Source organism: Macaca thibetana, chromosome 3 (assembly GCF_024542745.1).
Source record: "Macaca thibetana thibetana isolate TM-01 chromosome 3, ASM2454274v1, whole genome shotgun sequence".
Taxonomy (NCBI): Eukaryota; Metazoa; Chordata; class Mammalia; order Primates; family Cercopithecidae; genus Macaca; species Macaca thibetana.
In genome coordinates, this window is record NC_065580.1 from 167,400,381 (window position 1) to 167,427,994 (window position 27,614).

The 27,614-nt window shown below is 39.4% G+C and overlaps 2 protein-coding genes and 1 long non-coding RNA gene across 8 annotated transcripts in view; 2 read left to right on the plus strand and 1 right to left on the minus strand.

The window, feature by feature from the left end:
• RWDD2B (RWD domain containing 2B) overlaps positions 1-27,614 on the plus strand; it is a 1,177,964-nt gene that overhangs the window by 523,706 nt on the left and 626,644 nt on the right. The window lies entirely within an intron of this gene.
• Positions 1-27,614, plus strand: part of GRIK1 (glutamate ionotropic receptor kainate type subunit 1) — a 406,887-nt gene that overhangs the window by 279,215 nt on the left and 100,058 nt on the right. For all 6 annotated transcript variants that reach the window (XM_050784706.1, XM_050784709.1, XM_050784707.1 and 3 more), the window contains exons 5-7: positions 10,815-10,868; positions 14,313-14,486; positions 22,858-23,001. In XM_050784706.1, the coding sequence (XP_050640663.1) occupies positions 10,815-10,868; positions 14,313-14,486; positions 22,858-23,001 (372 nt within the window). The remainder of the gene's footprint in view (positions 1-10,814; positions 10,869-14,312; positions 14,487-22,857; positions 23,002-27,614) is intronic.
• Positions 1-27,614, minus strand: part of LOC126950746 (uncharacterized) — a 148,426-nt gene that overhangs the window by 37,019 nt on the left and 83,793 nt on the right. Inside the window, exon 3 of the long non-coding RNA XR_007724274.1 lies at positions 19,251-19,381. This is a non-coding gene — a long non-coding RNA (uncharacterized LOC126950746). The remainder of the gene's footprint in view (positions 1-19,250; positions 19,382-27,614) is intronic.

Genomic DNA, 27,614 nt, shown 5'->3' on the forward strand with positions numbered 1-27,614 from the left:
CACACGTGACCAAGAGTCCTCTTACCGGCGTTTAGATATAAAGAACTTGCTTGTACTTAGTAGGCTCTCAAAGAAATAGGAAATTAATTAAGCAGTTCATTCTTTCTTAAAGTTTCTCCAGTCCTTTGATAATCTTTGAGCCACTTAATTGATAAGTTCATTACTTTGGATAAATCCTGACAATGTAATAATGATGAATCTCAATTTATACTAATTTGGTGATAATTTGTAGTATGTTATATAATTATTTTGGCGCTACTTTCTCATCCTAATTATGCTGTTCTCAGGCTGATATTAACATCTATTTATATTCCCTGAACACATAGTTAGTTTTAGTTGTAAGGAGCAGTTCACAGATATGAGTATATTATTAAATGTATACAAGGATTAATTGACATCTGTGGATAACCAACAATTTACTAAAGGTTTGTGCAATTTGCCCATATTCTTAGTGTCCGGGATATCCATTTGAGGATTCTCAAAGGCCTCCAAAAAGTCAGTTTAAGAAAGGACTTAGATTTGCTTCAACCTGAATTGGGAAGTGAGAAAAACCGTATATGTGTATGCTTCAAAAATGCTCTAATGCTTAATTCCAGTTATATCAACATTTGACTATAGTAGGAGAGAAGAAAAAATTTCCTTGCAGTGGAAGCAGGGGTACTTTAGAAGAAATTGTGAAGAGTATTTGAAGATGTGTATGCCGGGGCACATCTTAAGCCTATTTTATCAATGAACTTCAACTTTATTCAAAATTGTAGGAATGTGCATGCTCTTGGATGTGCCTTTTTCGTGGAAAGGGGTTTGTAGTATCCATCAGATTTTCTAAAGAAGCCTGCACAGTAAAGTGGTTTAAAAATTACTTTGCTAGGTTAACCTTTTCTACTTCCTCAACCCTTCATAAATGCAAGATTTTATCAATCCTCCTACTTTTCCCATGACTGTTAGCCAAAGCCTCTCGGCTATAAGGGTAATCCTGTGAAATGTAACTTTCACCATTTATCCAGCCAAACTATGTGCCAGGTATTTTTTTGGCCCATGGAGTTCTATGTGCCAAAGAATCTTCTGGGGTGAAAGGGGAATTACAATATCATTAAAAACTCTAATGTATTAGATGAGATCATTATTTAGTGAAGGATCCGGTGATTCATTATTTTCCACTTCTCTAGAAAGGCAATGTATTAGTACATATGTCATATTATTTGAGAAAATTTAAATGTGACAATGGATTAAATATAAGGTATTAAGCTCATCACCAATATATAACATATTTCGCTTAAATATTATCGTTGTCATTAGTAGCAGTAGTCTTGTGTCTAGGCAAAACTACAGGTGCGATACAATTCTTAGAACTGGCTTCCCAACTCTAACATCCTACATCACTCCCTGCTCTACATCATAACAATGGTTTCCAAGGCTCTTCTCAGCCTAACATACCAGTCTCCTTGAGATCTCACCTGACCTAATTACATTTCCATGCTAGAATTAACACTTTGCACCCTTTTCGTTCTTCCCTCAACCAACCAGTTTCTCCTCCTCTGTCCCTTTCTTGGTGACTAGAAATTTCATCCAATTGGCCGGGCGCGGTGGCTCACGCCTGTAATCCCAGCACTTTGGGAGGCCGAGGCGGGTGGATCAAGAGGTCAGGAGATCGAGACCATCCTGGCTAACCCGGTGAAACCCCGTCTCTACTAAAAAATACAAAAAACTAGCCGGGCGAGGTGGCGGGCGCCTGTAGTCCCAGCTACTCGGGAGGCTGAGGCAGGAGAATGGCGTGAACCCGGGAGGCGGAGCTTGCAGTGAGCCAAGATCGCGCCACTGCACTCCAGCCTGGGCGACAGAGCGAGATTCTGTCTCAAAGAAAAAAAAAAAAGAAAAAGAAATTTTGTCCAATTACTGCAGCCAGAACCCAAGAAATTCACCTTACTTGTTCTCACCTTTCACATTCATTAGTTAGCAAACTGGAGATTTTCTGCCCTTGGAATATGTTTCAGATTCAACCTCCTTTTCTCTATCTCTCATCATCTTCTTTCTGTACTAATATAATTGATCTCTCTGCCACAAGTTCCTTTCCCCTCCTATTTCCTAACCATCCTCTGCATAGTCTCAAACACTATTCATTCTGAGTAAAATGTCCGATGTTATACCTCCATGTTTGAAGCTGCTGAGCGCCACCCTCCCCACCCTGGATGTTGCATTAGGAATAAAGGACACATTTCTTAGCATGGCGTGCAGAGCTCTCCACACCTGTTCCCACTGTCATTATAACATCTATTACAAAAATATCTATTATGTCTAATATACCCTTTTAGCAAAAAAAAAAAAAAAAAAAAATCTGTTACAAATTTTTAGAAACTATCCTTTCTTACTCCATTAAGGAGATTAAAGTTATTTCCAAATGTGACCTAAAGGGATTTAAAATCACAAGAAAAACTGTATCTAATTAATTCAGATATGTTGAGGGATGTCATAATAGGAGATCAAGGTAGGTCTGAATTCTTACAGAAGAACTGTGAATAAAGAACCTCCTAGTCCCTGGAACATCGTCCAAAGAAGGCCCTTTCACAGCTGGGTCCAGCATTTACACAGGAGGCTCCCTCACGAGTAGACAGGAAACTTAACAAACTCTGGTGGGTGGATCGATGCATCCTACTTAAGATAAAGCTTTGACTCCTGTGGTTCTAACTGTGGTCTTAAATAACCATATGCTTTTATTTGGGTTCTCAAACGCCAGCAGAATTTTGTGCAAATTATTAACTTTCCTGCCACTTATACCTCCTATTATCAATTAAGAAATTAATAAAGCCCTAAGATCCCAAGATTGAAATCAAACCTGGGTTCAGATACTATAACTATGCTTTGTCTCTCAGATCTATAAATTAGGAATAACACTTTCTCTCCAATTAAATGTCAAGAACCTATTACTGTAGTGAACATCATGCTGTGGCACTCAGCAAGCAGTCACTGTGAATATTATTGTTGTAGCTTAAAAATATGAGCTTGGTTAATATAAATCAGTGGTTCTCAGCACTGGTTGTACATAAGTATCACCTGGGGAGTTTTTAATAACTATCAATGCCTGAAACATACCCCAGACAAAATAAATCAGAATATTTAGGAATGAGGCTCAGCCATTGGTATTTTGGAAAAGTTTCTTGTTGGTTCTAATAATATACTGAGAAACACTGATATAAACTGTTTTCTAAGCCTGATAATTTTCAGATAAATTGACAAAGTCAAGTCACCCAAAAAGTTGAAGATCAGGCCCCAGACTCATGAAGACTTTACTGGGTAATAGAGGTCTCATGAGACCAGCAAGATCACCATTTAATGGCTGCGTCCCTGTGTCTCCTTCAAAAGGTGACTTTCAAGCAAATTTGAAGTATAGTTTTCATGAACATCATTATGAAAGAAGCTTATTACAAAAAGATTACACTGAATCATCTGGGGTAGATAATAATTCAAACTATTCTGTTACCTTCCAGTTTCTAGATTTTGTTCAATAATTTGCTGTTAAAATTTCTTTCCCCTGTATTCTGTCTTACATATCATCTTTCCACCAATTTTCCCTAGATGTTGCAGAGAGGTGATTTTTTAGGTTCATGTAATTGCCCCCAAAGTTCCATTCTCTCCTATTTACCGGATTGCCTATTTCATTCTGCCATGGGAAATCTTCTTTTCCTGCTCTGTTCTCAACAGTCTGTCCTCCTTAAATAGCATAATCTCATCTGTTGTGCACCTGGGTGATGCAATCTGGCTCTTCTAGCAGGATCATCTTCTAAGCTAAACTCAACCCCAATGATTTCCACTCCACTTATTAATATCTATTAGTATGAGCTTGCTTTCTCTTGCAGACCATACCTCCAGGGAGAGAAGCTTATAAAGGAGTTAAGACTGAGAAGAACTTCCAAATAGTACAGTTATTTAATTCATCAACTCTTTGTGGAATATCTTTTGCTTTTCTGTAGTTTAACTTGGAGGCAGAAGAAAAGGGGGCTGAATTTATAAATCGTATAGCACAGTTTTCAAATGCAAGGAAAACCCCTAGACTTGTGGTTAGCTTATCACCTGTGTACATGCATGTGGTTAATACGTGTAAGTGAATGGAGGAAACAGAGAAATTTAGCAAGCTGTCAACCTCAAACCAAAAAAAAAAGTCAATTTTTCCAAAAACATGACACATGTTTTTGACGTTACCAAAGCTGCAGTAATGTACCAATCACTGGAGTTAGGGTTATGGCAATTTCATATGCCGTAATCACAGAAAGATGAGAAAATGAGATGTATTGGTTTTCCATTGCTGCTGTAACAAATTATTCCAAATTTAGTGACTTAAACAATATATTCATTTGGAGTTATAGAGATCAGAAATCTAAAATCATTTTGTCAGCAGGGCTGCTTTTCTTCTGGAAGCTTCTGGGGAAAATCCAACTTCTTGCCTTTTGTTACTTACAGAGACGGTCCTCATTCCTTGTCTTGTGGCCCTGCGTCACACTCCCTCTTTCCCTCTCCTTCCATTTACACATTCCCATTTACACCTTCTCTGCCTTAAGACCCTGCTGTTTTCATTGTGATTACACTGGGCCCACCTAGATAACTCAGAAAAATCTGTCCATCTCAAAATCTTTCGTTTGATCACATTTGTAAAGTCCATCTCCATGTAAAGGAACACATTAGTTGGTTCTGGAATTAAGACGTGGACATCTTTAGAGAACCATTATTTAGCCTCCTCCATAAGGAGATGGGTATCTTTCTGTATATCAGGATCTCTGTGGGGTCTAATGCCATTTTCTGTACATTCCACTGTTCCTTTTGTAGGTGTAAGCTATAATCACTCAGTGTGGCTTGAATGTACTTTCTATAGCAATAAACACTGATCTAAAGACTGTTTTATATCTACCTTGTTTTACTGATGACCACCATTAAAAATTGCATGGCCAAAGAGGCATCTGGCTCAGAGGATAGTATAGATATAGCCTAAAATATTACAGTTAGCAAATAAAAAAGAGCTACACTCTGAAGCTCAAACTTTCTTCTTAAAATTGCTGCTCAGAGACTTGATATCATTCACTTGGTTTCCTGAAGACTCTTGTGCCAAAAATACCTTATTTCTATCTTGAGGTAAAACATTATTTTAGCCACATTGCATGTTCACACATTTGGAAGTTATTCACTTGAAATTATTGATTACAAACCATGTCTGGTGGTTTAGAATTTATCCTGATATAGAGAAAGGCTATAAAAAGAGAAATACACTTCAGCTTAGTCAGTATAAACTTCCAAGATGCCTATTTTTCAATGGAAAAAAGCAGTAATTAAAAAAAACCCATAAATATTACAAGAACACCTCAAAGTTGCTCAGGAGCACTCCAGGTTCCATTTTGAGTTTCTGTTACCACAGTAGCAACAGCAGACCAATTATGTGTGATATACGGATTCCCTTAGTGATGGTTGCTGAGAATTTGTGGAGAGAAATTTTTCATCTGTGTCTCCATAGCTCTGCATTGCCTTCCAGAAAATGATCAGACTGAAACATGGTGCAGGCTTCTTAAGATACCTCCACATGTTGTTGGAAGACTCTGAGCCAAAGACTTTCCCTGTATTTTATAGAATGACTCTGTCACCAACCACAGCCATTAGACCCCTATGAACTACGTCCTGGTCATCTTTACCTAGACTTCATTGAGGACTCACAAGACAAACTAAAATATGGCCTTGGTGCTGCTCAGGCTGTATGTGATAACTTCACCCATCAAGATCTAAGAGATCGTCACAGTCAGGAACAACTAGACCAGACTAAGAAGGTCAATACCACTGTGAACAAGGTCATGAGCGTTCTGTGGCAAAAACTCCAGAAAGCAACTGGACCAATGAGGGATCACTGTTGTCAGTGAGCAAAGACTGTGTCTCAGGATATATTGATAACAATGGGGCCTTAGAATTGTCCTTTCAAGAGCCAGCTGGCATTGAGGTTTTGTTGTTGTTGTTGTTGTTTGAAATGTAGTTTCACTCTTGTTGCCCAGGCTGGAGTACAATGGCCTGATCTCGGCTCACTGCAACCTCTGCCTACTGGGTCCAAGTGATTCTCCTGCCTCAGCCTCCTGAGTATCTGGGATTTCAGGCACGTGCCACCACGCGCGACTAATTTTTTTATTTTTAGTAGAGACAGGGTTTCTCCATGTTGGTCAGGCTGGTCTTGAACTCCTGACCTCAGGTGATCTGCCCACCTCGGCCTCTCAAAGTGCTGGGATTACAAGCGTGAGCCACCATGCCTGGCCGGCATTGAGTTTTTATTCTGCCTTCTGATGACCCATTTACTGGAAATAAAATAAAGCAGTAATTATTTTTTAGCTACTGAAACAATGGAATAGTCTTACAGTATTTCCATGTAGAGTAGCATGATATGGAGAAAGCATTTACAATAGGTACAAGCCACTCCCCTGCCTCTGATTTAAGGATTATGTTATCTAGATGGAATGGAAGGTCCTAAGTATGCAGGAGCTTAAGTCCTTTGGTATTGATGTCTTTTGAGTTCTTATAATTAATTCTGTAACAATATAGATTAGAATTAACTATCAGTGGTGATCATTGGAGTTAGGGGGAAAAACTGTTTTGTTGGAAACCTTTTTTTCATTACTCTAACCCAACTCAGCTACATCAGATCTGAAGAATTCCACCCATTTATATGGGGAAAAATTATTTGACTTGTCCCAATCATGATTATTTGTTTGTTTGTAATATCTTTATTCTATAAAGAATTGGAGCTGCCTAGAAAATTATATTTGAAACAAACTAATAAATGTTTTTATAAGGGAGGAGAGTTGGCACAAAGGAGAAAAGTAGGTAACAAAGACATAAAGCTGGATAACATTAGCACACAAAAAATGCATGCCCTGTGCTCCTGACTAGTTGCCAAAGGAAGACCCATAATTTTGACCGTAAACCTCCTAGCAATCAAAACAAAGTTGTAAACAAGACGATTTACATGACTTGCAGTATTCATGAAAGAGAAAAATGTATTTATTCAAAAATGAACAGCTTGTTCCGGCACTGATAACAATGCTAGTGATATTAGGGAACTGAGATCTCTGGAGAGTGACATATGTCAGAATCATCGCCACTTCATTGGCTAGAACCAGCACATACACCTACCCAAGCCCAAGGGACTAGAAAAGGCAATCCTAGTATGTGCCCTTTGAGTTGGAAAACTGGAAAAACAGTACTAATGACGTCCACACTAGGAATCTTCCAAAATCAATAGACATTCCACATCCTGCCTATTTTAGATACATAATGTTAACAAAAGGGCTGGGTTGTTTTTAACTGTCAATCTAATTCAATGATACATCAAAAGTTGTTTAATAAGATTAAATCCATTAAGAAATGAGCCTTGGTCAGGTGCAGTGGCTCACACCTGTGATCCCAGCACTTAGGGAGGCCGAGGCAGGAGGATCACTTGAGGTCAGGAGTTCGAAACCAGTGTGGCCAACATGGTAAAACCCCATCTCTAATAAAAATATAAAAATTAGCTGGGCGTGGTGTTGCGTGCCTGTAATCCCAGCTACACAGGAGGCTGAGACAGGAGAATCACTTGAGCCCAGGAGGCAGAGGTTGCAGGGAGCTGAGATCATACCAGTGCACTTTAGCCTGGGGTGACAGACTAAGATTCTGTTTCAAAAATAAAATGAAAATAAAAAAAAGAAATGAGCCTTATTAGAAGAACATATTAGTGGAAGCAATTCAGAGGAATATGCTATCCATATGAACAGTATTGATAGCTGCCTTTATTACATTTTAGTGTGTGTGACATGATATGTTTCGTGCCAAAAAAAAAAAAATTAATTGTGACAATTAAGTAAAGCCAGAGATAGTTCCTAGCAATACTGCCCTAATAAAGTATACATACTGCCTAGGTCAGCACCACTTGGTCAGGTCGGCAGACAAGTACCGTATCAAAATTCAAAGAAGCTACTCATTCTCAGGAGAAAGTAATTTCTGCAAAGAACTATTAGAAAACTCCCCATATCGTGATTATACTTTTTGTTTTTAAAACTGACATTCATTTTGATGTGACATTTTCTTAATCCCTTAATGACTTTTAGTTGAAATACCAACATGCAGAGAGAAAATCAAAATGGGAATGCAATCGTTTTATTGATAAAGTATGCTACAATTATATGACAGGGCTGCTGGTCTCAACCAGCTTAAAGACCATCACAAGAACAACTGCTTTAAAAGCACTGCCTTTGGTGCTATTGACTTTGTTGTTCTTATCAAGATGTTTTTCATTCACCTGGGTGAGTGTTCACAACGTTGACAGGCCAATGATCAATGACTGGACTCGTTTCTTAATTTCCATTTCTAGTAAATTCAAGAGAAGAACCAGGAGGCACTAATACAAGCAAGTAGCTAGGAAAAGGAACGGGGATTTTTCTACTACAGCAAATAAAATGTGTACCTGGAGGACCCCAGGATTCTTTTTGCAATAACAGCCGGCCTGTTGGCTGTTTATTCGCTGCATTTTAATATCTCTTTTCTAACACTAAGAGGCATATCAAATGAATATTTACCTCCAGGAACTTTAAAAGGCAATAATAAAAATAATTAGTTAAATGGTTGTTTAAAAAACTGCTTCTCTCTTGACAGGGGATCCAAAGCCTCCATAATGAAGTTTAAAAAGAAAAATTTTACCCAAGTGAAAAGCTATAAACACAAATGCCTTTGTGTTCTATTTTCAGTTTCAGAAACAAAATTTTAAACCTTAATATCCAGCTCTATATCTTCACATAAAACTTGCCCAGTTCCCTTTCAAGAGGTAATCTTGGCTGCAATTACACTATCTAATGACCAAAGTGAAAAATGGGATTTCTGACTGACCCTGGCAGGCCAGCTCTTTATGCTCAAATGATATAAGAGAACAGCTAACAAGACCTCACCATGCATGGCCTTAAATGTTATTGATGGCACTAAAGCAAGTCTACCCTTTAAAAAAACAAATCCTTTAAGGTGCCTGGTCTTGTTGTCACCATTGGAGTGACTTACATCCTGTGGGCTGATGATTCATGGACAGAGTTTCCTGTCATTTGTCTCATGTTCATGACATTACAATTTCACTAAGTATTCCTCTGGTTTTCACGTTAATAGAGATGTTGTTGAGAAGTGTAGGACTGGTGTTCATACGGTTATGTGCTGTCATCTAATACCCTCTTTATTACTTATGCCCTTTCATGTAAAATCATTCTAGTTCACATATCTCAGGCACCTTCCAGAACCTCTGATAACTTGCAGTGCCTTTCCCCAGACCTTTCCAATCCATCTCTTCAACTGAAGATCTGAAAGTCTTTGTTATTTAATGCAAATGTACGTTTTCCATAGAGCAGTGATTTTCAAACACAGCTGTGAAATGCAGAAATCCAGGCTACACTTTCAGAAATCGTAATTCAGGATGTCCCTGTGATGGAGTCTAAGAATCTTTGATATAAAAACTTCCAGAGGGGATTTTTACTTGCATCCGGAATTGACCAGAGTTGTGGGGAAAACTACCTTGGAAATGTGATTTCTACATCTTCTCTCTTCATTTGTATGATTTCTATGCAAAGACAAAAAAAAAAAAAAAAAAAAAAAAAAGCACCCAAAGCACCCAAATAGTTATTTTGGTAATCTATCCAAGGAAAGGGATATCCTTATTCATATTTAGAAAGAATCATCTCTAAACCATTTGCAGCCTCTTCTCAGTTGACACCATTTCCGGGACTCCAAAAGTAAGATCACAGTTTAATGAACATAGAACCTCTGTCCTTCTTATCCACCTCCTTTTTTCCTTCTTTCACAAAGTAAAAACAATATACACACTCACAGAATGTCTGGAACTATCCCGATCCAAGTAGCTATTTAGCTATTTGAGAATTAGCATGAAGAAACAGTGTGAAATTGGTGTCAGAATAGTCCCTGTCCTTTTATCTACAAATGAATCCTCTCTTCACCTACTCATGGAAAAGGGGGAGAGAGAAAGGCTTCAGAGATATACTCATTTATAAATCTTCATTTAAACATATCTACATGCCATTATTGACAATTCAACATTTAATGAGTTCTACTCATAATGAGGGTGGCATTATGCTAAGTTGTAAGCTAGGGAGATCAATAAAATACATATTTCTAAGTATGAGATTGCTCAGACACTTAGGCAGTGGGAAAGACAAAACCCTGTGCATTATGGACAACTCCAAATACAAAATTTGTTTAGTACAAACAATTTTTTTTTCTTTTTTTGAGACGCAGTTTCCCTGTTGTTGCTCAGGCTGGAGTGCAATGGCAAGATCTCGGCTCACTGGAACTTCTGCCTCCTGGGTTCAAATGATTCTCCTCCCTCAGCCTCCTGAGTAGCTGGGATTACAAGCATGCACCATCAAGCCCGGCTAATTTTGTATTTTTAGTAGAGACAGGGTTTCTCTATGATGGTCAGGCTGGTCTCGAACTCCTGACCTCAAGTGATCCACCTGCCTCGGTCTCCCAAAGTGCTGGGATTAGAGGCTTGCACCAATGCACCTGGCCCAAACTATTTTTAAATTTGATCATCAGACCCATTACTTTGATGTAGGTCAAGCAGTGTGTAATGGAAATAGTGTTGGCTGGAAGTCAGTTGGCCCGCTCCACACCAGCCACTCATTGGCCTCAGGTTTCTGATCTGCTGAGTTTGTGGATTTCTAAAGTCCCTTCCTGTTCTATGTTCCCAAGCATTTGTAGTCACCCTAGAAATTATCCCATTCTTATTGTAATTCTGTTCCTGATTCTTTCCCCTTATTTCTCTTTTGCAGATTCTGTTCATGGGCATGATGACCGAGTACTATCACTACTTTTTCACAACCCTGGTAAGTGCATCTGGGAGAAATGTATTCCACATGGTAGGTCTTCACACAGTTATTTCAGAGTCAGCCTCACCAGTGTCAAAGGCAGGATATCGTCATGGAGACTTGCCTTACTTTCCTAAGAATCCTCTAAATCCAGCAATGCTGAGCAGCAGGCTTCTTTCTTTCTTTCTTTTTTTAACTTGTATCAATGCATGTGCATTCAGAAAGGGATTAAAATGAAAATTCCATTAAATAGAAACTATTAAAGTAAAAACTATTCATAAAAAAGCATCATCTACAATTTTTATATACATTAGAAGGTGCATCCAAGTGTGTCTGGCATTCATTGATTTCATGTGGCTTTCCTGCCTGTGTCCAGTAGATAGCTGGGTTAGCCAGGGGTTACCTGTCAGATGTTTGAAAAACCTTCAAAAAGGGGAGTTTGGGAGATGCTCTGCACAATCAACATTATGCACCATTAAGAAAAATCATGGTCCTAAGCCTTAGAAATCCAAAAGAAACCATAGGACATCTTAAATTTTGAGAGACTATCTGATCATGGAGAATGATTTAGGGTATTTAACACATCAAAACGATGTGATAATTTTCATTCAGTCAATTTCAGAAATCAGTGACAGCCCCCACCTCCCCACCTACACACCCACACACTCCACTTTCTCACATGAGAAGAAAAACAGAATCAAGCTCGTTTTCTAATCTGTAAGATTGTATCAGCTAAATTCGACCTGGATTCTGGGGGACTCAGTAACAGCACCATTTTAGCAAATTCAACTGCCAAGCTAGTGAGTAGGGGAATCCAAAGAATTTAGAATAAGGATCCGAAGTAGTAAATTCTATTTCTGACTCAACTGTCTCTGAGAGTGCAGAGGACACCATGAAATGAATGCTTTGGGATAGTTGTCAAAATCATTACTGCTACTGAGCATAGGGTGGAAGTGGGTACAGGGTAGAAATTCCTGAACTAAGGTTCATGTCGTCTTCCCATCTGCCTCTTCCTGCTTCTTGATCACATCATCTTTGAGAGCAGCTGAGGGAAAACTTGGGAACTGCAAAGTGTCTTACTCTGCTCACAAGTATGGTTCTTCCCATCACCAAGAACACCTGACGGTTACTCAAGGTGACATGGCCATCTGCCTCGGAACTTTCCACCCCCTCCAGGTGTACACACCCTGGAAGAGCTGGTGTGGGAGAAATTTGAGAAGGAATACCAACAATGGAATCTAACAAGGCTAGGAGACCATAGAGGATGAATAAGAGTGCGCTTTTATTCCTCTTCACCCCTAACACTCATTCTGCATGCACAAGGGGATGTAGCAAATTGGATTTTGGATTTCCGACATTCTTTGTTGCATGGAAACCCTAAATTGTAGGACAACCTAATTTTGCACATGTTTAACGTGCTTTATTTTAGCATGTTAAATCTATGTAATATTGATTCTCTGTGGGGGTTCATGTGTATTCTCGAAGTTTCTGTCTTACCTCCTGAGACTGGAGTTAACTGTCTTTCTATCCACTGAGTGTACTAACGGACTCATTTTTTCCTGGGTCGTCTTCTTTAACTTTGCTTCTTTCATCCTTTTCCTCTGATTTTATCTGCATTCTGTCCTGGTTGGCTTTTATGTTCTTACCATTCTTGCCCATGAGTATTAATAAAAGTTAAAGAAAAAAAAAGTTACTTAGTGTTAAGGAAAAAAATATATAATGCTTTAAAAGGCAGTATTGTACACCTTTCTGATGCTGATCTAGGAGCACAGAGCTGTGCTTTTATAGTTCTACTGCCTCACCCAAATATATCTTGGGAAAGAGAGAGTTCATCAAAAGAATAAATTTGTATGCACCTTCCGCAAATGCAAATCGCGAAGTGTTTCTGAATCTGCTGCTCTTCAGTACCTGTAATCATCACGAATAATGTCCTGTCTTGCATTGCACTTTCAGAAACCAGTTACATTGTTACGAAACTTTTATGGAAGTATTTTTCCTGTTAAATGTTATTTTGAAAGTTGCGTTTCTTCTGAAATGTGATATATTTTAATGATATATTTTTTTAATCTAGTCTTTCCATATAAGAAAAAAGTTGAAATTATTACATAAGCCTGTCTTAAATGTGAATCAATTAAGAAACTTCTGGTTTGCACCCAGCCTCGTCTGTAATAGAAAAATTGTAATAGAAAACACTAGGATGAGTTCAACATTTTTTTCCTGAAACATTGTCTGAAAGGGAATGGGTTCCCTTATTAAGATGTTCTTGCATCCATGCAGCCTTGTACTCCAACATATCCTCTGAAGAGAATCCTTTGGTTCCTATTCTGAGCCTATGTCCAGTGAACATTCTTCATGCCCTCATTGTGTGAGAGATGAGTTCTTTTCAACAAGCCAGGAGGTGATTTTTTTTCTGCCAGGAGTGATTTTCCTGCCAAACGCATATGCAGTTTTCAAATTTCACCTTTGTGGCAAGACCTGGAATAGCCTGCGGTGGAAGATTTGATGGAGAAGAGTGGGTACTGCCAGTGGTTTATTCTCGTCCTGGTCACATCACCACTCAGAACCTCAGTTTCTTCATATGTAAAATAAAAGCACTGAACCAAATGGGAATAAGTATTTTTTCCAATACCCCAAAGGCTATAAACTGGAAACAGAATTCTTAGCTTTTTAGAATGTCACAGCCTGTGACCAAGGACCTACTAATTATCAACAGCCAAATTCCTCCTCTTGACTTATCCAAACTCTAACAGTACGGCAAAAATAAAACAGGTGAAAATGAAAACTGATGACTGCCCTAGAAGTTTTAGGGCAGCATGTGAATGGAAAACAATGGGAAAGATGTTCTTTTATTGAAATAGTGTGGTATGGCTGCCATTTTGTTTTAATCTATAGCAGCTCCCCTTTATCCAATGGGTCTATGTTCTAAGACCTCCAATAGATGCCTGAAATCTAGTATGGTGCCAAACCCCATATAGATTATGTTTTTCTTATATATGCATACTTAGGAGAAAGCTTAATTTATAAATTAGGCACAATACTCTTGCAGACTGGGACCATTATGAAGTGTAAGGGTGACTTTTCAAAGTACTTCCATACCGCAATAGCCGACCTCGTAACTGAGACAGCTATGAAGGAACTCATGAGCAGGTGGCATCTGTAGTATGGAGACTCTGGACAAAGGAATAATTCACGTCCCAGGCAGGACAGCATGGGACAACTCAAGATTTCCTCAAGCTACTCAGAATGGTGTGCAATTTTAAAATTACGAATTGCTTATTTCTGAAGTTTTCCACTTAACATGTTCCAACTGCGGTTGACCGCAGGTAACTGAAACCATGAACCACAAAACCACAGATAAGAAGTATCACTGTATTAGTTGCTGCTACAAGCATTAATTTTCTTTTGCATAAAAACATGGAAATGCTAATTATTTTCCATTTTATCCTTTTTGATACTATGCAGGACTTATTTGCTTTGGATCTGGAGCTCTATAGGTACAGTGGCGTAAACATGACCGGGTTTCGGCTGCTTAACATTGACAACCCTCACGTGTCGTCCATCATTGAGAAGTGGTCCATGGAGAGGCTGCAGGCCCCACCCAGGCCTGAGACTGGCCTTTTGGATGGCATGATGACAGTAAGTCATTTTCAAATAAAATCACTCGCGAGAATATTTGAATTCCTTCGGGGTTAAGATCACATGTGTCTTTAAAATGTTAAAGAAAAGTGTTACAGTGGGTGCCTTGACTTGCAGGAGAGAAGAAAGAGTTTGTTTTTTAGGTAATTTGAAAGGCTGTGACTGGCTACTAGCAAAAACTGCTATTTTTAGCTTCCTGGATGTACTCGCCGCAGATAAAAAACTTGACAAGAGTAGCCACCATTATCAGCCAAACCAGTGCCAGGACGAGTTGAAGAGCATTTTATTGTAGGAATGTGGCCGTGGGGAAGGTGGCTGGTTGGGGAAGAGGAGGAACAACGTACCCGTGAGTTTTGCAGAACCGGTTTGTGTTTCTCACTTCTGCCACATTTCAGTAAGCAGAGCCAATGTGGAAAAATGCCGGATCTCCAAACAGTTGGTGTATTCAGCTCTTCCTGTCCTGGACGTGTATAGGCTCACCTCTGCAGAACTGACAGTGTTTAACACCAGCCATATGTTGCTCTTGAAGCAGATGCCAGACCTGCCTCCTGACAAGTCAGAGATACTCTGCTGAACAGATAAACTGCGAACTGCCTCATCAGAGAGCTTCTCCCTAACATCATTTGTCTCTTGTCAAATGCACCTACCTTCACTTTATTTCTCTAATGAAGCTCCCTGGGTGCTGAAGAAAATAGCAGGAAATAATTTTTTTAAAATGCTTCCTATGTGGGAGCCATCTAAGGGGAAAGATACTGTGGAATGCAGGCAGGTAATAGCATTTTAAATTGGCATAGGATTTTATTATCCATTCCTATCATCGGGAGATGCACTCTCGCTTCTAAGATGCAATTTACCCATCATCTCACAGAGAACTTGGGATTTTTTCCCCCTTTTTCTTATGAAGAACAAATGAAAATGAAGAAATAAATGAATGAATGAAGCGGCTCTGGATGATTCCATGTTCAGGCTCCCTAACTGTTTTTCAAACCTGAAATAACTTTTAAAATATTCAAAGTGAACTGAGAGATAATGATGGAAAGCATCTTGGTACAAACGACGCCTGGGATGATTTGAAACATTTCTTTGAATAGGAGCAAGTAGAGAATATCCAGGGCGATACTAGACTTCTGAAAGGGAGAGGGAACACCAGAGACAGAGGGAGAAGCATGCTAATAGATCGGTTTTTCTCTTATTCCTCTTGGGTTTATAATTTCAGTGAGTTCAAATATGGTTCAAAATCCTCTGCCCACTCTTCCAATGAAGTTTCCATCACAGGATGAGATCTCAAATCATTTTTACCTGTGTTTGGGATCTACCACTAAAAGAGTTACAGTTTGAATCTATGTTAACACAGATTGTGGACTTAGGCCAAGCATTAAATATTCATCACAAGTATAGCTTCATTTACAAAGAAAAAAGGTCCGTGTGTTCAGTTACACGGAGCTGACAAAACAGTTCATTCATATTGACTGAGATGAGGAAGATTGTTGAACGAAGGAGACAGACCTATGCAATTCATGTGGAATCAGGCCAAGCATGAGGTGATGCTGCCACCCGAGAGCTGCGGCCGGTGTCCTGGGCTAACAGTGATCCCAGGGGCAGGAAGTGTGACAAGGTTGAGTCCCAATGGATGGAAGAGGCCCTGGTCTGCCTGAAGATTTTTACTGTCATCCCAACTAAGAGAGGGGTTTCTAGGCTGTGTTCTTCCACTTATTATTATAATAAACTATAAAAAGGAAAGTGGGGATTTACCAGAGCTCACTGAGGTGCTGTAGAAGTGGGTAGAGTAACTATTCAACATATCAGGTAGTGTCGATACTAATTTTTTAAAAAGTGATAGGATGCAGGCACCAGTAGGAGCTGTATCCAACAGTCATGCAGATAATAACTTTGAAATTACGTGAAGGGTAATACTTACTTTCTTTATCCAAGGAGTCTGCTTTGCACTTGACTATTTTCTTTCTGTTTCTCCTGGATGTGGCTACTTTGGGAATGTGGAAACTGTGTCATGGGAGGTGAAGGGCATTGAAGGGCATGAAAGGACATCCATTTGACCAATAGCTAAGCCAAGAGAGCAAACTTACGACCCCAAGCCCAGGCCCAATGCTAACAAATCTTTGCTGTCAAGTTGCCTCTATTTAAACTCTTTCTTCTCTACCTTAAAGATAAAAAGTCCTTTGGTTTCAATTTCATTGGGTCCAAATAGCAGACCCTGCCCTTCATTCATTCTTGCATGTCAAGCACTTGTTGCCCCCGTGCCTAGAAGCATACAGTAGCCCCTTCCCTGGTTTTTCTCTCTTTCCTCTTACCTGTTTTTGTTTTCTTCATAGCCCTTATGACCTGACTTGTTATATTTTGATTTGTTTGTTAAGTACCTTCCCCTATAAGAATAGACACTTCATAAAGGCATCTTTTATGAAAAAGAGGCTTTGTGCTTTTGTGCTCTGCTTTCTCCCCAGCACTAGAAAAGGCCCAGCGCAAAGTACACCTTCAATAAATGTGTATTTAATAAAGAAATTAATGCACTAAATAAATAAGGATTAAGCTTCTACTAAACCTGAAGATGTTAAATGAAAAATATTTAGGCAGCCCTGAAAATAGTCCCATAAAAGTACAGAGAGTTCCTATAAATAAGATATATGTGAATGTGCATGATTAGTAAAATAGAGATTACTTTAAAATAATAGTGTTTTTTTAAAATTAGTCACAGACTGGCCACTCTTAATGTTTAAATAATGCCATTACTACAATAGAATTGTATTCTCTGAAATCATATGCTTCATTCCACTATTATTCAAGGTGAATTTCCCTGTAGCTGTTTATAGTCATAGTGTTGTGTGTGGTGCATAGGTATATGGATGAATATAGGAATTAGAAAAAAGCATAAGGAAAATGCATGTATTTTGATTTCCCATTCAATTATCTATTTTTCTCTCTAATATTTTTAACTATTAAGCATTTCTTAGAATTTCATACACTAAAAAATCCTCAAATAATATGATTATATCAAAACATTCATATCTGAAAATACAGAAGCCAGTCATGCCCATATCCAAAACATCTTGACACCAGACTTAAGAACAATAGAATTAAAGAAAAAAATTTAGTTTAAAAATTAGGTTAAAATTAAGTTAAGAAAATTAAGTTAAAATGTTACTGAGTCAACCGAGTTCAAAAACAGTAAAACTCATTATTTAAAAATATCTTGAGAAAAAAAAGAGTGTTTTATCAACTGAAGTGTTAATTGACAAAATTAACAGAAGTTTGGAGTGAATTTTATAAAATCTACTTTGCTCTCTTTTATAATCTTTAAATTTTTTCTCAGCAATTGGGGTGATTCAACCTTTCAGCTTTTGGATAGACTGGGATAATACAGAATGGTTCATTCTCAAATGGGTTCTTCTCAGTGGACCAAAATTGTGTATGAGTCAACACTGCACAGGAGTCAGGGGAACAACCAAACATTGATCTGACATCTGCCTTTCCAGTTCTTCACATCCACTCACAACATAAAGTTAAGTCAGTAGCTTTATCCTGCTCTCTTGCCTGTAAACATTTCCCTTAATCATGACCCATAGGGAAGATGTCCTAGAGTTCCCACCTTGTACATCCACTTAAGCAATGAAAGAAAATAGGCAGCTGGATTCAGTACAAAAAGCAAAATCTTCCCAGATAATGAAAGCCTAGGGTTAAGTCCTGGCTATGTCTCCTAACTAAGTGACCAGAGCAAGTTATTTAACCTCTCTCAGTTCTCTGCTCATCTGTAAATCTGTACAGTAATGCCTTACAGTGTTACTCTACAGATTAAATTAGATCACATATGTGAAGCCTCTAGTACATAGAATTGAATTCACTTGATACCTGATGTTTTGCCTATTTGTAGTCAACAAAAGAACATGAGGCTGTGCATGGTGGCTCATGCCTGTAATCCCAACACTTTGGGAGGCCGAGCCGGGTGGATCACGAGGTCAGGAGTTCAAGAGCAGCCTGGCCAACATGGCAAACCCTTGTCTCTACTAAAAATACAAAAATTATCTGGGTGTGGTGGCGGGTGCCTGTAATCCCAGCTACTCGGGAGGCTGAGGCAGGAGAATCACTTGAACGAGGGAGGCAGAGGTTGTAGTGAGCTGAGATTGTGCCATTGCACCCCAGCCTGGGCAATAAGATCAAGACTCCATCTCAAAATAAATAAATAAATAAATAAATAAATCAAGAGATATTCTGAAATATCATAGCAGAATCTGCGCGTTTCCAAGAAACACATTCCTTAGCTTGCACATATAGCCCAAGATGGACCCTTATCTGGGACCTGTGTGACCCTGTATGATCAGCCCATTTGATCTCTGAATATTAGGTCTCTCTTCAGCACCCCAATCTCCTCCTGCTTTTTCCAACAACAATTATGTGCCACGCACACAGCTAAGTATGAGGACTTTCTAAGGCCACGTAGTGTTGTTAGTCCTCATCTCTAAGATGAGGTGGCATCTCACTGGCTTATGTTGGGAGTCCTCAAGACCATCTTCAGATTTGATGATTTGCTAGCAGGACTCACAGAACTCAGAAAAGCTGTTGTACTCACAATGACAGATTTATAGTAAAAGAAGACAGAGTAAAATCAGCGAAGGAAAAAGTGACAGAGAGTCCACACAGAAAAAGCACCAACTTCCAAGTATCCTCTCCCAACAGAGTTGCATGGACAGCACTGAATCCTCAGCAATGATCTATGACAACAAGTAGAAAGTATTGCCAGCCATGGAAACTCACCCAAGCCTTGGGGTCCAGGTTTTTTATTGGGATGATTGGTCACATAGGCATGGAGCTCCCATATAGTTGGCCTTAGTTACTTAGTATCCAGCCTTTCAGGAGATCAAATTGATACAGCATGGCCCAGAGCCCTAGGTCAACAAAAATAGGCATTCATCATAAATCACATTTTTAAAATAAAGTATCTGACATTACCCAGGACCCCAAGAATACAATGACACTCTTATTGGGGTATTCCAAGGAGTTGAAGGTTATCTCTCAAGAGCCAGTCAAGGGGCCGGTCCTCTCTTTGGAATGTGCAAAGTCTGAGTACCCTAAGCCCAGTGAGTTAATCCTTTACTGCAAATTGTAATAACCAAAACATTGTGTACTGGGGAGAAGTATGCTTTCAATGTGCTTATTTCATGGTTCAGATTGTGGTAAAAAGATTTTCTTAGGGTCATTGAGCAATGTGATTTCATCCAGGCTTTAGATAAATATAAAATGTGAACGTAAACACATTTGGAAGAGGAAAATTTGAAACATAAGCCAGTTTCTATTACATTACCTATTACCTAAAATGATGACAGCCATTCAGTAAGCAGGCCTCAAGAACAAAACTGAAAGGGGGAGGAAAATCAGTGGTAGTATATTAGTGCTATAATATAATTAATGTAAACATTTTCTCCATCTAAGAAAACATTGTATTTCAAGGGGCAGCATATTTGTTAGAATAAATAGTTTTCTTCTTTGGGTTGAAAGGCACAGATTAGACCTATAATTTTGAATCGTTTTATTGCCCTTCCCAATATGGAGCCCGCCTTGAGAAAGAATGTCCATCTTCTCTAAACTAAGTTTATGGAAAAATCAGATTATTAGAATTCCAGTCCTTATACTTCTCTATCAAATTGGTCATTCAGTGAATTAATGAATACAGATACAAATTTTCAAAAAAGTATATCCTATTGATAAAAAAAAGTCCAAGTTGGCCGGGCGCGGTGGCTCACGCCTGTAATCCCAGCACTTTGGGAGGCCGAGGCGGGCGGATCACAAGGTCAGGAGATCGAGACCACGGTGAAACCCCGTCTCTACTAAAAATACAAAAAATTAGCCGGGCGCGGTGGTGGGCGCCTGTAGTCCCAGCTACTCAGGAGGCTGAGGCAGGAGAATGGCGTAAACCCAGGAGGCGGAGCTTGCAGTGAGCCGAGATCGCGCCACTGCACTCCAGCCTGGGTGACAGAGCGAGACTCCGTCTCAAAAAAAAAAAAAAAAAAAAAAGTCCAAGTCATCATAGCATGTGGCTATGGTCATGAGCTGAAATCTGAGTTTGCATCCCAAATTAGAATTCTCATTCCTTCCCTTAATGGCTACAAAATTTTAGGTAAGTTATTCTACCTCTATAAGCCTCAATTTCCCCATCTGCATACCTATTTCAAAAGTTTAATTTCAGTAATTAAAAAAGATGACTTATGTAAAATGCTTATAGTGCCTGGCACATAGTAAATTATCAGTGAATATTAACCTTTATTGAACTGTTATTGTGACTATTAAATCATCAGACCAATAACTTGGTTTAGAAGCAGCACAGCTTTATGGTTAAGGGCATATACTCTAGCACCAACTTCATGGGTTTGAATATTGCCTGTCCCCCCATGAGTTTGGGGGTCCCATTTAATATCTTTATTTCTTTATCTGTAAAAGAATAAAGGTTATAGTGAAAATTTCATGTTTGCAAGGGATTTAGAACAGCATGCGACATATCATAAGTGCTCGATAAATGTCAGCTATTGTTATTGATTGCATTTCAAAAAGTCTCAATCTGCCAGTAGCTTACTTTCCTCCAATTAAACAGAATTAGTACAGCAAAGTGGTAAAGATCATGGGTGCTAGAATCACGCATGTGCAGGCTCAAACCCTGGCCATGAAATTGATTACAGAGTAGCCTTATACTGGTCAATTTCCATGAGCCTTAGTTTTCTCATCTACAAAGTGGATTGTGTGAGTCTTGGACTGAAATGATCAAAACATTTTTAAGTTTTAGAAATTACTGCCACCACCAATCTAATGTCTGTATGTCAATTACATAAGTATGAATGAAATGTTTTTTCTTAAAACTACATCTTAAAGCCTTGCAATTATACAGTTCTCACAAAAATAAATTTCATTTTAAGGGATTAAGTAATATGAATTTCTTCAGTGAACATGTTTAAACAACTTTCCGTGTCAGGAACCATGTTAGCCACCAAAGCTAACTTAAACTTGAGCAGTTTCTGCCTTCAAAAAACCAATATTCTTATTAAGAAACGGACATAAAGACCTCTGACCATGAATAGATGGAAAATACAATGATAAAGATTGTAGAGAATAATAAGGATTCAAAGTAGAGGTATTCCATGGCCTCAAAGACTGATAAAATTGTGAGATATAGTAACCCCGTCCTCGCTTTCCACCTCCACCAAGACATGAGCAATCAATGCATAGTATATGTTGAACGTCTCAACCAATTTTGGAAAACCATATGATAATTTTCATTCCATGACCTAGATTCTAGGTTTAACTCTGAAAATGATTGGCTATGTATATAATCCCTATTACTCTCCAGAAATAATAAGCAGAAGTAATGACATCTCTGGGATTTCTCACTATGATTGTGTGTGTGTGCACATGTGTGTGTGCACGTGTGTGTGGGTGCCCCTCCACAAATATCCTACCTCGAAGTGAGTTTTCTCACATAATAAATACCTTTATCTCTTCTGCTTATTTTGAAGACTTGTTGAGAATTTCAAATGAGCTAATGTATTTGAAGTTGCAATGAAACCCTCAAGTGAAATGCAAGGGTGTTATAAGATTTTTTTCCCTAAAGAAAACCACAGGGAAGTATATTTTATAAAATGCTGTAAGTATTATGTAAAATTTTGCACGTGACAGGAATTTCATGAGGAAGGGAAGAATGAGATGCCCAGTCCCCTAAAAGGAATGACTGACTGGTTTCAATCTGTCTCAAGAAAGCACGTGCTGGCAAGAGGAGGCATGTTCTGAGCCAGTTGCACGTGTCTGCTCTTCAGAGGGCCTCCCAAAACTTGCTGTTGAGTTTCATTCCATGACTATGACCTTCCTAACTCTAGTAAATGAAAGTGACCAACACCAGTATGCTTATCTGGAAACCACCTGTTAGTGATTGCAGCAGTTTCTTTCTACCAAATATAAACCAGTAAGTAGACAGATAAATAGTTATAGACAAATACTGAGAAACAAATCTGATATTGCAACTTTGAGCTTTAGTAGCTTCTAGCTCAAGTAGTTGATTTTAACACCGTGCTTAACATAGAAGACACTTTGCAAAATATTTGTTCCTTGAATCAAGTCTTCTGTGGCTGATCTGGGGTGCTTTATTTTTTTTTTAAAGAACTTGAAACAAAGCAGAGTTATGACTTCAATTTACTCCGAAGTGTGAGGTATTATTTTTTGAGAAAAATAGCTGTTGGAGAGTGAAAACTACCTAGCTGAACAATAAATGGCCTTCGAGATCAGAGAGATAAGAGCTATGGAAGCAGAAAGAGTGATTATGCAGGTAAAGGAAGGTAAGCAAAGGTGGAATTGAAGATGTGGTGTGTGTTTTCCTCCACAGACTGAAGCGGCTCTGATGTACGATGCTGTGTACATGGTGGCCATTGCCTCGCACCGGGCATCCCAGCTGACCGTCAGCTCCCTACAGTGCCATCGACATAAGCCATGGCGCCTTGGACCCAGATTTATGAACCTCATCAAAGAGGCAAGTGATGCTCCCTCACAGCCCAGGTGCCCTTCAGCTGAGCACTGTTGGGCTTGCCCATTTGGTATGGTCCTCCCCACATGGTTCTGTTGGCATGATGCCCATAAGAGAGAAGAAGCCATCATCAACCAGTCTGCCCAGATTTCAGTGTCAAAAGTTTGTCCAGAAGGACTATCAGGAATTTCCCATTGTGATGCTGCCAAGTTCAGTGACGCTGCAAGACACCATCACTTCCTCTCCTTCATGCCAGCCATGGCCGTAGCTCCTGCTGGCTCTCCACATATGTCCATAAGAGCATATGGGTGTTTCTTCCATGGTCCACTGAGTCAAGGGGAGGGTTGATCCACTACTGAAGGGTACCAGAGAGAGTTCCAGTATTATCAGTCCACAATCCCAGTGGCTTCCTAAAGCTCAGGTTGTACAGGACTGAGTGGAAGGACCTCTTTATCTTAATTACATAGTGATTGTTTTGTCATTTGTCAGCTAACTGGAAAAGTTTATTCCCATTCAAAACCTACCCAGCACATTAAAAGATTTTCGAGAGTACAGGATATTTGCAGGGATAGATATCTTCACTGATGTCCTGGGATCCTGGACTGTCCTCCACCTTTTCTTTTCTCTGAGGCAGTTTGACTCCTCTTCACAAGGCCCTTTTCTAAGCCCCGGGACTCCTTATTGATATGTATCCTGCATGATTGGCCACTCCACCACACACCTCAGGGTGTGTCTGGACTTGGTGATAAGAAATAAGGCTCTTTGACTTGGCACGGTGATTCATGCCTGTAATCCCAGCACTTTGGGAGGTCAAGGTGGGCAGATCACGAGGTCAGGAGATTGAGACCATCCTGGCTGACACGGTGAAACCCCGTCTCTACTAAACACACACACACACACACACACACACAAAATTAGCCAGGTGTGGTGGCAGGCACCTGTGGTCCCAGCTACTCAGGAGGCTGAGGCAGAAGAATGTCGTGAACCCGGGAGGTGGAGGTTGCAGTGAGCTGAGATCTTACCACTGCACTCCAGCCTGGGGGACAGAGCAAGACTCGTCTCAAAAAAAAAAAAAAAAAAAAAAAAAAAAAGAAAGAAAGAAAGAAAGAAAAGAAGAAAGAAATAAGGCTCTTTGGAGTAGCTAGGCCTGAGTATGCACAATGCTTTAATATGCTATTCTAATATTTCTCTATGGGATACAGACATGTACTTCTGAAGTGAAGAGTATTTTTTTTCCTTTCTGTACTGGAGAAGGATGGAAACATAGTGGAAGGAAGAGGGAGGGCACGTGAAAATGCCCAGCTAAAAGCAAGGAAAGACACCTGCTTTGGACTCCTGTCTCTGCTGGTCTCTTCCATGCCTGCACACCCTCTCAGCCTGTTCAACACAACGAAAGGCTGACTGATCCATGAGGGTGAGGACCAAGCAGGCGGGATGCATAAGGATTAAGTACCTAGGCTCCAAATCTAGGTTGCTTGCAAGCCCAGGATGAGGGTGCAATTTAAGGAAACATCCATTCTCGGGTGAGAATTCTATACTTGCACAAGATTAAGAGGGAATTATCCCTTAAACTTTGTACCCTGAGCACCTCTCTTACCTTACCCTAGTCTTGGCAGTGACTGCTTGGGTTTAAATCTTAGTTCCACTAACACTGATGAGCAATATAAACCGGGCAAGTCTATTGGTCTGTTTTCATGCTGCTGATAAAGACATACCTGAGACTGGGTAATTTATAAAGAAAAAGAGGTTTAATGGACTCACAGTTCCACGTGGCTGAGGCGGCCTCACAATCATGGCGGAAAGTGAAAGCATGTCTGTGTGGTGGCAGGCAAGAGAAAACTTGTGCAGGGAAAATCCCATGTATAAAGCCATCAGATTTCACGAGACTTATTAACTGTCACGAGAACAGCATGGGAAGACTCGCCCCCATGATCCAATTACCTCCCACTGGGTCCCTCCTAAAACGCGTGGGAACTGTGGGAGCTATAATTTGAGATAAGATTTGGATGGAGACACAGCCAAACCATATCAGCAAGTTACTTACACTTCTTGTCTCTCAGTTTTCTTATCTGTAAAATGGGAACAGTATCATCTACCTCACAGCATGACTGTAAGGAAAAAGAGTAAGGCAAATGTTTGTGAAGAATAGTTCAGAAACCTAGTAAGCATCTGAAATACTAACTAGTCTCTTGCCATTGGAAAGCACCACTAGGAACAGCCTCATTCAGTTTACTGAAGATGATGCCAGGAATTTCAAACTGGCAACAACAACAAAGAAATCACAAATAGGCATGAAACAAAATACCTTTTCTGACAGCTACATAACTCTGCCACACTATGCCTCATAGAAAAACATCACACGATCTCCTTTTCCCTGCAGCGATCATGGTTGTGTCCTGAATCGCCATCCTGATTACCTTGATCTTTAACAAGAAAACAACCTGGTTTTCTTTTATCTCCTAGAAGTTCAAGGAGAGGCAGAAGTGACATGAAAGCTTGGGATCAAACACTCAAGAGCCCCCAAGGCACCTTATCACTTGTACTTAGGTTGCATAAGAAGGTGAAATTACCAAGCCACATTTAGGCATGTTTAAAGAAATAATGAGCTCCAAGATGAGGGACCACACTGAAAATAAGAAGGTATTTTATATTCATTCACTCCAAAGAAGCAAATCCCTTATTTTTAATCTCCACAGTTAGGGGTAACAGGAAGGGAGGGGGATATGAATCAGAAACCATTGTCAACATTGTACTCATCCTCTTTTGTCTCCTGAGTCAGGATGTCATACGCTACCTTTGGCAGGGTGTAGGTACCTGCAGAGAAGATGGAATGGGAGTAACTAGAAGCAATGCCTCAGCCTGCTGGAGGACTGGCACTGAGGTAATTCTGAGAACAACCTAAACTAAAACATGCAAAAAAGAAAATGCACGTGTTTCTTCAGATGAGTGCATAACTAAACAAAGTTTTGCAAGTATCAGGTTTCATTAGGAAACATGAAATAAGGAACTTGGTCCCCAAATTTCCCCTGCTTCTTTTTTTTTTTTTTTTTTTAAGTAATTCTCACTTTGTAAAGAAGTTCCAAAACTAGAGCCAGAAAAAAAAAAAAAAAAAAAATGAAAAGAGGCAAGTCAGCAGATTGAATTTATGGGGTGAAGATCAAATTCATCACAGGAGGTAAACTTCCTGAGCAGAGGTTGTTGCATGTGCGGTAATTTCTGATAACTCCACACACTGTTGGGAATCAGTAAGCTTTTCAGACACATCTTTCCAGCTCACTACCTTTCAGTGTTTGAGACTGACTAGATAAAGGGGAAGAGTTAAAGAACATTTGAAACATGATAGAGTATGTTATTGTGTTAGATCTCTGAGCATTTGCTAAACAAATGCATACTAGGAGATTATACATTCCCACTCAACAAGCATTACTGAAACTCCACTACATAAGTAATATTACTTGGCATCTTAAGGGATAATATCCTTAAAAAGTAGAAGGCGTGGTTTCTGCCACCTAGTAATGTAAATTCTACATGGCAGAGGATTGACATGTTTCATTAAAGCTTTTTCTTATACCTCAGGATAAAACATACACTCTTCAGCAGGATATACAGGGTGTCTGATGATCTCGTTCCTGATCCCTCTGCCAGCTCTCTCATCTCCTGCCCCATCTGCAGCATCTGCTGAACCTACTGTGGCTCCCTTGAATATGCCATATGCTCCTACCAAATTATTTTGCCTCTGATTGCAATGCCATGCTCTTCTAGGTCATGCTTTATGTCTCGACTCAAGCACTAGCTCATATCTGCAGGGCCCTGACTCACAGATGTAGACTCTGTGCCTTCATTACAACTGTGGGTATGCTATCGTGTTTGTTTCCATGTCTATCTCCAAGCTATGTGTTTTCAGTCTTAATTCCCTAGCTCTTGCACAATGCTGGGCATAGAATGAGCACCCAATAAATACATGCCAAACCAGTGAATGGTTGATGAATGAATGAATGAATGAATGAATGAGCAAAGGAACTGAAGAACACACACTTACAATCTATAAGCATGTGCAGTGCTTTAGGATACACTCTGTTCATAAAAATCATATCCAGAAACAATTCAATAAGACAGAGTCAGGGGCTGGACTAGATCTGTCCACCAGGGCCGTAGGTTTTGATAGGAGAGTGAGGCAGGGTTTTAAGGAAAGACCAACCTATTTAACTCTGGTGCTGGGAACACAGATTCTGAGATTTTATCATACTTTGCCATCAGTGTGAACTTAGTCAAGTCATTTAGCTTGTTTCTCACTCCTTCCTCCTATAACGTGGGGAATAAAATGCGCACATCATATGTTTGTAGGGATTACATATTTTACATGTACAGCCTAGTAAAATATTTGTCATGTAGTGGTTGCTTAATGAAGGATAGCTACCATCAAATGAAAGGTTCTGTTAAAAAATCAAAAACATTTTTCCATTTTCAAGAAAAGGAAGTATATTGGAATAAGATTGCAGTTAGATTAATACCTTTTCTTGAAATGAATTTACAGAAAAAAATGTACATGTATAATTAAGTTCACTGTATCCTCCTTTAAACTAGTTTTATCTGCTTATTTTCTCATAAATGAGTTACAT